At 42.2% G+C, this 12,360-nt stretch overlaps 1 protein-coding gene across 6 annotated transcripts in view; it reads left to right on the forward strand.

The window, feature by feature from the left end:
• Positions 1-12,360, forward strand: part of SPIDR (scaffold protein involved in DNA repair) — a 504,687-nt gene that overhangs the window by 472,160 nt on the left and 20,167 nt on the right. For all 6 annotated transcript variants that reach the window (XM_058698529.1, XM_058698531.1, XM_058698530.1 and 3 more), the window contains 4 exons: positions 332-475; positions 566-625; positions 8,426-8,612; positions 9,317-9,469. In XM_058698529.1, the coding sequence (XP_058554512.1) occupies positions 332-475; positions 566-625; positions 8,426-8,612; positions 9,317-9,469 (544 nt within the window). The remainder of the gene's footprint in view (positions 1-331; positions 476-565; positions 626-8,425; positions 8,613-9,316; positions 9,470-12,360) is intronic.

The raw sequence follows: 12,360 nt of genomic DNA on the forward strand, positions 1-12,360 counted from the left end.
GTGGAACCTGATCCAGGGCTCGAACTCACAAACCATGAGATCGTGACCTGAGCCAAAATCTAGAGTTGGATACTTAACCACCTGAGCCACCCAGGTACTCCTGAAGAATTTTTGTTTTTAATGAAATCTTGAATCCGTAGTAAATTCAAAAAGTGTAAAAGTTCTTATGTTTGTTCCCAGAGATAAACAACATACCAATTTCTTATATAACCTTCCAGGGAGATAGAATGCATCTGTGAATAGATACCTATATATTAAAGAGTAGATTTTAATAGTGTATTTGAATATTTACCAGCACACTTATGTTTGCCTTTGCCTTCATTTTAAACAGGTAGAAACTCGTGTGCCTCCTCCTAGCTTCTGTTACATCCTCTCTGCTCATCCAAGTGTGGGACAGATTGATGTCATAGAAGAAGACCGCATTTCTAAGCTTTACCAACCTCCAGTTACCCGCTGCTTAAGAGAAATTCTTCAGGTATCGTCTGTGTTTCTAATAGGGTCTTTAACTACTTTTACTGTATGTGTGTTTTGTGTCATGTTCTAATCATTTTCAATGCCTTTCCAGAGCGATGACCACAGTACACGTTGCAGTTTCTATGCCAGAGTGATTTATCAAAGATCACAGGTAATCGATCCCTCTCTCTCTCTTTCTGATAAGGTGTTAAAAAGTTTACTAAAGGATAACCTCTCATAGAAATTAATGGAGTGCTAAAATGGAAGAGCGTTTTTAAAATCCAGTTATGCGTGCTCCTAGCCTAGGCAGCAGTATATCCATTTCTTGTGCAGGTGCAGCCTGCCAGCCAGTGTGGTATGTCCTGGGTGTGAAACAGCCTAGGCATAGCCTGCCTGAGAAGTTCTCAGCCCCGCACTGTGCATTCCTTTCTGGCACACAGGCAGGTCGTAGGAAGGGGGTAAAAGGAGGACTCTCAGGACTGAGCTCGGCCCCTGCCAGAACTGTCCAAGAGCTCTGAGTTAGCGACAGGTGAAGGAAGCCCTGTGGCCCCTGGGAGGCTTTGGCAGTCCTGGGGAGATGCTCATTTGCCGCCTTGCCACTTAACAAATCAGCTAGGAGCAGAAAAGGGAAAGAGATGTTTTTGGTAAGCAGAACACCTGACGTAAGTTCTGCCAGAAAAAAAAACCTCTGCTGGACCTTAACTCAGAGAGGAACATCCATGCAAATCTGTCACCGGAGGAATACAGACCATCCCATTGTTCAATCCTCGTTTTCCTTTCCTCCGTTCACTTCTTAATCATTTGACAGTGAATTGATACCCCTCCTGAGGAATAAGAGAGTGACTGACATCAGTCATTCACAGTGCTTCCTATGAGCCACCCAGTATTTGGCTCAACAGGCAGGGCGACAGGCCCTCACTGAGGGTGATATCCAAGTACCTGAGGTGCCTCTTACCTCCCAACCCTGAAGCAAACCGAAGGCTGACTGCAAATTCCCCCACCCACCGTCTGCAGGACACTTAGTATGTTAAGACATGCTTGGCACCTGGCACATTGCCTATTATTCTAACACACATTCCAGGTCGTATGACTGTGTCATAGGCAGTGGTTCACTGTGCGGCTGCCATTTACTCTGCAGATAGACTGCTGTCCTCGGGGGCAACATAGCACACGTTGGTGCCCGTAGAGGCTCACCTGCCCACAGCCCCAGCTGACAGCAGAGGTGGGAAGTAAAAAGAGCAGGTGTCCGATATACCATAGCTAAGTCTCACTGCTAGCCCCAGTGGACAGAGAGAGAGACAAACTACAGGTCGTCTGCCTCACTGCATGAAGGAGCCTTGCCTTCTGGCCAGTTGAGAACACTGATACCCTCCTGTCCTGAGTTTTCTGCCAAGAAATAGGCTTCCATTAGCACAGGTGCAGCCTGCCAGCAAGCGTGGGTTTCAGTGGGAGTATGTACCGAAGGATTGGTAGTACTTAGGTGACAGGGGCTTGGAACCCAAAGGAACAGATTCCTCAATGTGTTATAATTCTCTGTACCTACTGTGTTCTGCTTTTGTGGGGCAGAGAATCACCAGAAACCAACTTCCTCAGGGAGGAATTGAAATAAGCTAGGTCCTGGGGCCACAGTGTGGTCCAGCGAGTCACCTGTACATTACAGTGCTGGTTGACTTTAAGAAGGGCACTAGGAGTCACTGCAAGAACCTGAGTTTTTAAAGAAGATTCTATTGTATCTCCATTATACAAATGGCCAAGTCATGCAGGTGAAAGAGATATTTACCTTTTTTTTTTAATGATTTTATCTTTAAGTAATCTCTACCCCTAACTTAGGCTCAAACTTACAACCCTGAGATCAAGAGTTGCGTGCTCTACCCAACTTAGCCAGCCAGGTGCCCCCTTGACTTGTATTTTGAATAAAATTATTCTAACCTTTTAGATTAATAGTAATTATAGATTCATGTAGGCTGCAAAGAAATAGTGTCCTCCCATGTAGCCTGCCCTGTACTAACTTCTCATACCCAGAGTAGCCACCATTTAACACCCTAACCAAGAAAGTGACATCAGCCACTAATCTGGTGTCATCTTCATAATTAGGTCATTTCATGATAGTTACACAAATGAGACCACGCAATGTATATCAGTGATGTCTCCTAGGCCAGCTGCACAAAGTACCAAAAGCTGGATCGCTGAAAACAACAGAAATGTATCATTTCACACTTCTGGAGGCCAAAAGTCTGAAATCAAGGAAGGTATCAGCAGGGCCATGCTCTCTGTGACGGCTTCAGGGAAAATTTCCTTGCCTCTTCCAGCTTCTGGTGTTTGCTGGCAATCCTTGGCGCATACACGCATCACCCCAGGCACATGGCCATCTGTGTCTTCACGTGGCCTTCCCTCTGTGCCTATCAGAATCCAAATTTCCTTTTCTTTTAGGGACACCAGTCATATTGGATGAGGGCCTGCTGAAATGATCTCCTCTTAACTTGGTTACATTTATAAAGACTTTAGTTTCAAATTAGATCACATTCTGACATACTAGAGTTAGGACTTCAACCGATCTTTTTGGAGGGACACAATTCAACCTGTAACAGCTCCTTTGGGAGCTATTTGGTTGGGATTATTTTTCCCCCAATTAATAAAATTCTCTAGAGATGCATCCAGAGAACTAATAATGTTGAACATCTTTTCATGTGTTTTTTTGCCATCTGTATAACTTCTTTGATGAAATGTCTATACATGTCTTTTGCCTATTTTCTGTTTGGATTATTTGTTTACTGCTGAATTTTTATTTATTTTTTCAATATGGCATTTTCTTTCATATTTATATTTTTATTTTTTATATTTTGGTTAGATAACATACACTGCAATATTGGTTTCAGAAGTAGAATTCAGTGATTCATCACTTACATATAATACCCAGTGCTCATCATAAGTGCAGTCCTTAATGCCCATTATCCAAGTAGCCCATCTCCCACCCATGTCCCTCCATCAATCCTCAGGTTGTTCTCTCGTTAAGAGTCTCTTGTGGTATGTTTCCCTTTCTTCTCTTCCCGTCCCTCCTTTTCATATGTTCATCTGTTTTGTTTCTTAAATTCCGAATATAACTGCTGAATTTTTTAAGTTCTTTATATAATCTCTATACAAAGCCTTTGTCAGATATGTGATTTGCCAATATTTCTCAGGGTCTATAATCTGTGTTTTCATCCTTTCAACAGGAGTTTTCAGGGCAGAGTTTTTCAGTTTTATGTGGTCAAATGTATTAACTTTCCCTCTTATGGATCATGCCTTTGTCATTAAGTCTAAGACAAGTCAAGTCTCTTTTTTCTAGTCTTAGGTCCCAAAGTTTATCTTTTTTTTTTAAATGTTTACTTATTTTTAAGAGACAGAGAGCACGCGCTCAGCGCGCGCACACACACACAAACACACACACGTGAATGGGGGAGGGGCAGAGGCAGAGAGACAAAAAGAATCCCAAGCAGGCTTCTCACTGTCAGCACAGAGCCCAGGATGGGGCTGGATCTCACGAACTGTGAGATCATGACCTGAGCCCAAATCAAGAGTCAGATGCGCAACTGACTGAGCTACCCAGGTGCCCCCCAAATTTATGCTTTATGTTCTTTTCCAGAAGATTTATGATTTTACATTTGAGTATGCTGCATTTTTGAGTTGGTTTTTTAATAAAGTGTGTAGTTTAGGTCAAAGTTCATTTTTTTTTTGCCTAGAGATGTCCAGTGTTCCAGCATTATTTGTTGATAGGTTGTCCTTCCTCCATTGAATTGCTTTTGCAACTTTGTCAGAAATTAATGGGGCATTTTTGTGTGGAAGAGATCTTTTTTTGTTGTTGTTTTTCTTAAGTAGGCTTCACACCCAGCATGGAACCCAACACGGGGCTTGAACTCACAACCATGAGATCAAGACTTGACTGAGATCAGGAGTCGAACACTTAACTGTCTGAGCCACCCAGGCGCCCCAGAAGAGATCCATTTTTAATAAAATTTTAGCAATAATAATGGTAGTACAGCTTTCAATTAGTTGGTTATTTGTGTCTTTTTACAGAGGATATTATTTGTTACTGATTTTATTCATAACCCCAATGGTAACAATAAATTGATAGTTAATTTCAAAGGAAGTTAGACCATTTTGGCTCATCAAGAAATTAAAAAAGAGACAGTAAGCCAAATCCAGGGTATTTACAAAGAGTATCTAAAATCTTTGAATGCTGTCAGAAGAACTCCCAACTATAGATAATCTTATAGAAATCTTTGCCCTTCCTGAGATATCTACCATTTTTTAAAATGTGATTTTGCTAGTTGTTCCCCTAAAATCATTTATAATTCCATGGTCCAATACAGGATCTTGCATTGCACTTAGCTGTCATGTTTCTTTCCTCTTCAAATAGAACGTTTCTGCATCTTTGCTTATTTTTTAGGACCTTAACATTTTTGAAGAATAGAGATCAGTTACTTAGAATATCTGCCCCTTTGGATTTGCCTCATGTTAGCTCATGACTAGATTCAAGCTATGCATTTTTGTCAGGAATACCACATAAAAATACTGTCTTCGTATCAGAAAGCACACAGCTGATTTGTCCCAGTGCTGTAATATTTTATCAGTTGATTACAATGGTGTTATCTAAGATGCTCAAAATCACTCACCATCAGGGAAATACAAATGAGGATTACAATGAGATACCACCTCACACCTATCAAAATGGCTAAGAGTAACAACACAGGAAACAACAGGTGTTGGCAAGGATGTGGAGAAAGGGGAACCCTTTTGCACTGTTGGTGGGCGTGCAAACTGGTGAACTCTGGAGAACAGTGTGGAGGCTCCTCAAAAAGTTAAAAGTAGAACTACCCTGCAATCCAGCAATTGCACTACTAGGTATTTATCCAAAGGATACAAAAATACAGATTTGAAGGGGCACATGCACCCCGATGTTTATAGCAGCATTATCAACAATAGCCAAATTATGAAAATAGCCCAATATTCACTGACTAATGAATGGATAAAGAAGGGGTGATTGATATATATAATATTACTCAGTTGTGAAAAAGAAATCTTCCTATTTGCAATGACATGGATGGAGCTAGTGAGTATTGTGCTAAGTGAAATAAGTCAGAGAAAGACAAAGACCATATGATTTCACTCATATATGAAACTTAAGAAACAAAACAAATGAGCAAAGGGGGAGAAAAAGAGAGAGGCAAACCAGAAAACAGACTCTTAACTATAGAGAACAAATAGGGTTGCTAGAGGGGAGGTGGACAGGGAATGGGCTTAATGGGTGATGGGTGTTAAGGAGGGCACTTTGATGATCACTGGGTGTTATATAGAAGTGATGAACCACTAAATTCTACACCTGAAACTAATAACATACACTGTATGTTAACTAACTGGAATTTAAAGAAAAACTTTTGAAAAAAAAATATGGTGTTTTCTAGTTTTCTCCACTCTAAAGTTAATAACTATCTGATCCATATAAAGGAAGATATTTGGGTGGGAAGATATTTGTATGTAGGAAGATACATTGAGACTATGTAAATATCCTATTTTCATCAAACTTTTACTCACTCATTTTAATATCCATATGATTCTTGGCCTGAATTATTACTCTGATAGTGACCTAATGGTAGTTTTCTAGCTCTAGCTTACCTTCTATATTTATTAGTTGCATTCAGCTATACTTAGGAGCTTTTTATTTCCTTGATTTAATTATGTATTCACTTACTTATATCAGTATGGACCAGTGAATTCAGTTTTTATTCAATGAGTTATAATCTTACTGTTGTTTATTTGGATGTTCAAATTTACCAGATTCAGGCTGGCTCATGTGCCCTTTGGGCATGTTCCTATATCCTTTTAAGTACTTGCTTGCTGTCTGACACAATGAGACGTTGTGCTTTCTCTGCTCTGGAAACAGCCATCTCTTCAAGGAGCCCTGGTTGATTTTAATGGAAAACAGCATTTAAACAAAGGTCTGGTAACTAGATGGGCTCATTGCCACTGGCATGTTATTGCCTTCAGACCCTCTCAGTGAACAGAACAAGGAAGTATTACGTGTGTAAACCCATGCACACATACACATAAATCTGTATTTCTTTCCATCTCTCCATCTATATCTGAAATCTTAATTTTACACCAATATCTCCAACTGTAGATCATTACCACAGAATTGACTTTAGGTTTTCCCCATTTCCATATTTATAACTCCCTTATCCAATAGTGAGAAACCTGGCTCTCATTTTCCTCCATATAATTTACTCTAATTTCCTATGTGTAATCAGCATTTCAACCATGTGAGCTCCCCCTTGACCCAAACCCAGAGCTCCTACCATGCAAGTCACTTTCTCTGCCCATTCCTGTCAACCAGCCAAATGGAATCCTCAAACTGACCATGCCATCAATCCACGCAAGCAACACCAACTGAACCTCAAGCCAGCCAGGTTGTCATGGTCCAGCCCTACTGACTACAAGGGTCTTCCCAGGCAAATCCTTAGCCTCATTGGATCTACTAAATCCTAAACTCTGACCAAGGGTAAAGGGCAGAATACCACTATAATGAACTTTAAAAGACATTACAACTTTTGCAGGTGAAAGAAAATTATAGGGGTGCCTGGGTGACTCAGGCGTCTGAGTCTTGATTTCGGCTCAGGTCACAATCTCACAGTTGGTGAGCTGGAGCCCCATATTGGGCTCTGTGCTGACAGTGCAGAGCCTGCTTGGGATTCTCTCTCTCCCCTTCTCTCTCTGTCCTCTGGCTCTCTCTCTCTCTCTCTCTGAAAAATAAATGAACTTAAAAAAAAGAAAATTATTATCAGGTCCAATTGTTTGCTAGTGACCAAGACACGTAGATTCTATTATATACTTGAAAGAATAAAAAAGAAAAAGAAAAACTGTTGCAGATACAACAGTTATTTTATACCTGCTTTATACCACGGCCCTATGCAAAGTCTGAGGGCAGTAATAAATATTCCTGTCTTAGTCAGTTTGGGCTGCTATGGGTTAAACAGCAGCAGTTCATTTCTCACAGGTCTGAGTTCAAATTGCCAACATGGTCAGGTTCAGTGAGGCCCCTCCTGTTGATTTATAAAAGGATATGTCTTTGCATCCTCGCAATGTGGAAGGCAGGAGAGGAGACAAACTGCCTCATGTGTTACAAGGACCCTGATTCCACCATCAAGGTGACACCCTCATGACCTAATTACCTCCTGAATACCGCACCTACCATTACAATCACACTGGAGGTCAGGAATTCAACTTATGAATTGAGGATGTGGGAGTGGATGTGAACATTCAGTTTATAACAATCTCTGATCCCTAGGAAACCTACGTCTAACAGGAGAGAAGAATGTGTATGGACTAAATATAAGACAGTGTGGTAATTCACATTCTGGGTATGGGAACATGAGATCTGGACAAAAAGAGCAGTGAAATCTCCCTGAGTAGGTCAAGGATAATACATTAGTGCCAAGGAAGGGCAGACTGAATCCCAGCAAAGGAGCCCTTTAAACAAGTACAGGGTTGGGGTTCCCAGGGCTCAGCCGTGTCAATCAGGTTGGATTGTTTGCTAGTGACCAAGACACGCAGAGTCTATTGCATATTTGAAAACATTTGTGGGAATGATATCTAAAATAGTGTTGTAATAATCATCTAACATTATTGCTTTTAAAAGTTTGGATATTAGGGGCGCCTGGGTGGCTCTGTCGGTTTAGCGTTCAAATTCGGCTCAGGTCATAACCTCACAGTTCGTGAGTCCGAGCCCCACATTGGACTCACTGCTGTCAACCTGTTGGCTCACTTGGGATCCTCTGTCCCCTCTCCCTCTGTCCCTCCCTTGCTTATGCTCTCTCTCTCAAAAAATAAATTAAAAACATTAATTTTCTTTTAAGTCTTGGACGTTAGAATAGCTATTAAAGTTAATAGACTTGACTGTGTCTTTGAATTGTAACTAAATGATTTGCTTCTTCTGCAGCAAAGGGAGATTTGGCTGATGGTGACTGATGTCACCCTGCAGATGCAGGATGAGAATAACTCCGGCCTCCCCAAAACTGTACCAGTCTGTGTGGCCCCCTCATGTGTGCTGAGCCAGGAAGTCGTGGAAGCACTCGCCGAGGCTACCCCTCACAGCTTCCTCTTCAGGGACACTCTCCGAGCCCAGGGTATGCTTTCTTCTTCCCAGTTTTGACCCAGCAGCCACTGATAGACGCCACAGAATGGCATTGTGGCTCGTCAACGCCTCTGACTTACTTGGAACTGCGTCCCTTCATGAAGCCAACTGCGGACGTGGTGTGTGGAGCGGAAGAGACCCGTGGTAGCAGCCTGGGGCTTCAAATGACCCCTGTCATGGCCACCTGGACAGAACTAGAACACTTGCAGTGCTGACACCTCCTGTGAAAGATGCCGTTGGTCACTCAAAGATGGTCTCTTGGTGGCACACGTTACAGGTGCAAAAGCCACCTGAAGCCATTGCCTGAAACATCACTTTTTAAAACAAACAAATGCATGGAACATTATAAATACATGCTTAGATCAATCAGCTCTTTTTTTCCAGGAATCAAATTAGAATCCTGCCTAAACTACATATTTTTTATTTGATTGAGGTGTAATTTGCATACCACAAAATTCACCTTTCCAAATTGAATTTGAATCTAGTATTTGTGTGCTTTTCCAGCTTAGCACACTGGTGGCTTTAGGACTTCCTTTCTGCACAGTGCATGTGTCGTGGGACACAAGGGAGGGGCCGCAAAACTGTGCCCTCTGCCCACACAGCCTGTAGGAGGCTGGCAAAGGACACCGTCCTCACTGGGAGGAAAACTCACTTTCTCTTCAGTGCTTCCATAATCCGCAGTGTCTCTGTTGGCAGGTCAGATTGTTTGTGTTGAACGAAGTGTCCTTTTGCTTCAAAAGCCCCTTTGGGGTATGGCCTCCAGTGCTCCCTCCTGTGAACTGACCAGCCCTGTGAAGCTCAATGAACTGGATTCTGTCACTCAGGTCAACTCCATTTGCAGCGTTCAAGGTGGGTAGTCAAGTCAATCCTGGTGGAAATGGAAATGGTATTTACATTTTGTTAAATATCATACTTCATAATCGTTTCCTCGTTCATTAAGCAAGTATTTATTGTTGTCTCACATGTTCCAGACTTTGGATATATAAAGAACAAAATCAGAAGAGGTTCTTGCCTCTTTGACTCACAGTCTATATAGAAAGACATCAGTCAGCTATGCACACGATCAGACTTGGAACTGCAGCGTTCAGAGTGCTCCAAGTACTGATTGCTGGGACCTCACGTTGTTAGGGAGGTCACTGTAGCTGCCCCAAGGACAGGAGCTTTGTGCTGCAATCTGAAGCAGGAAGTAGCTAAGTAGGTGAAGGAGTAGAGGCAGGAAGAATGTCTGAAGGGAAAAAACCAGGACATGTAAAGGCTGCTGACAGGGCAGTGTCAGGGAGCACCAGAGTTTGGAAGGGGGCTGGAAAGGCATCTGGATGGAGGGAATGACTGGAGACTAGGCTGAGAGGCCAACCACTGCCCGAGTGGGTGGCCCTGGCAGGAGTGTGCTCTGTCTTTGACAGGAGGGTGATCCAGTGTTTGTCTCTGCAGAGCAGAGTGGAAGGGCCAGGGCCTTGGGTAATAGCCAGTGGGAGGGCAAGCAGCAGTCCCAAGGCATGAGATAAGGGAAGAGGTGAAGTAAACATGGAAGAGGGTTTAGTTGGGGGAAACTGACAGGTTGGGTAGTGAATTCAGTACAGAGGAAGCAAGGCACAGATGAAGGCTGGGAACATACCTGATGACGTCTGAGATCCCGGTTTAGGCTGCAAGGTGATAGTAGAGCTGTTGAAGGGAATCGGACATGGCAGAAGAGGCCAGCTTTGAGAGCACAATTTTAGCTATGTCTTGACGAGTTTAGATGTTTTGATCCATCTGAAAAGACATTTCAGTAGCTGATTGGATATGTGAGTCTGGGGCTCAGCATAGCATTAATATTCTCCTTTTTAACTTTTTAAATTTTTTAGTGAAAAAAGTAGTGCCTGTCCAGTGGACCTAGTGAAAGATGAATAAAGAGAAAGAGAAATTATTTCCTACTGTGCACCTGCCATGCTGCACTCTGTACACACAGGAGCACATGCGTTTGCCCCCTTCGGAGGGAGTGTGTGCGACTGCACGACTTTGTAAAACACATTATCCTGGCGCTTGCTTTCCTCACTTAGGACTCTAGCAGGGATGTCCATCCAGATGGGTAGATAAAGATCTAACTCAAGATATTAATTGTTGCATAATATTCCCTTCTATGAATAAACTGTCTCTCCACTGATGGACATCAAACATGTTCCCCTGTTTTTGCAATTATAAGCAAGGCTGAAATAAACACGCTTTACATCAATCCCTACTGATTTCTTTGCAGGAAGATTTCAGGGTCTTAGGGTTCGTGTATTTTTTAAACAACTTTACTGAGGTATAACTTACATCACTACAATTCATTCATTTAAAATGTTTTAGTATGTTCACAGATATGCAACTGTCACTACAATCTAATTTAAAACATTGTTGGGGCACCTGGCTGGCTCAGTCGGTAGAGCATGTAACTCCTGATCTCCAGGTTGTAAGTTTGAGACCCACGTTGGGTGTATAGATTATTCAAAAAAAAAAAAAAAAAAAAAAAAAAAAGGCACTGTCATCATTCCAAAATAAACCTCATGCCCATTGTCAGTGCCATTATTCTCTCCCACCCCAGCCACTTCCCCTGGTCTTAGGAAAACACTGATCTACTTTCCGTCTTTATAGGTTTGCTTTTTCTGGATATTTCACACACACAAAGTCATACGTTGTATGGTCTTTCATGATTGGCTTCTTTCATTTGGCATAACGTTTTCAAAGTTATCCATGATGTACTGTGGGGTCAGCGCTTTATTTCTTTTTATGACTGAATGTTTCATTGTATGGAGGCACCACATCTTGTTTTTTCCATTCATCAGTTGATGGACATTGGGTCATTTCCACTTTCTGGTTACTGTAAGTAGTGCCGCTATGGATATTTATGGACAAGTTTTTTGTTTGAACCCCTGTTTCCGAATTTTGGGTATGTATCTAGGAATGGAATTGCTAGGTCATATGGGAAACCCTGTACTTAGCCTTTTTGAAGAAATGCAAAAGTGTTTTCCAAAGTGGCCACACAATTGGCTTGTGTATTTTTAGTATTAAAAGCTATTAAGTTAATTTCCAAAAAATATACAGAAATTCATATTTCCAAACGGCCTTCTAAGAGGACCTGTTCCCACCAGCGAGTCTTTTCATAATTTTTATAAACAGCAAAATCTCTGATCCCATTGTTGCTCTAATTCACATTCTCCTGCCTGCTTGTGAGGTTGAGCACTTATTCATTGTGTTCAGGTGATTTGGATCTTCTCTTCTGTGCATTTTCTTTTAGTGTTAAGGCCAAAACATAACTAAAGTTATGATTCAAAGTGAGAAATGAGACCAGTGTAGCCTGGTGGTCCCGAAGAAAGCAGCCCCTTCCATTTTGTCACCTAACACAGGGCTAATAGAATCCACCTTAAAGCATTGTTGAGGGTTAAACGAGATAATGCACATGAGGCTTTGGGGGCTTGGAGTGCTCACCGACTAGTGGAGAAGGATGACTGCCCCTGACAAGGAGGGCTGGATGACAGCAAAAGCCCATGAGGCAGTGGGTGGGTGGCCTTGGGACCGTCAGGATTTGTCAGGCAGAGTTGGGGAAGGCCTTCCAGACAGATGAAGGCCATATAGAAAACCCACGGAGATGCCAAGGGCAGTTGTAAAAGCTTTCTGTGCTGGAGGAGTCAGGGACCTCTTGGGATGGAGCTGTTTCTGTCTCATTCTGCTATTCCCAGTCATGCCAGCCACTGAGGCTGTGTGACCAGTTGTCTTAAATG

The sequence above is a fragment of the Neofelis nebulosa genome, chromosome 14, assembly GCF_028018385.1.
Source record: "Neofelis nebulosa isolate mNeoNeb1 chromosome 14, mNeoNeb1.pri, whole genome shotgun sequence".
Taxonomy (NCBI): domain Eukaryota; kingdom Metazoa; phylum Chordata; class Mammalia; order Carnivora; family Felidae; genus Neofelis; species Neofelis nebulosa.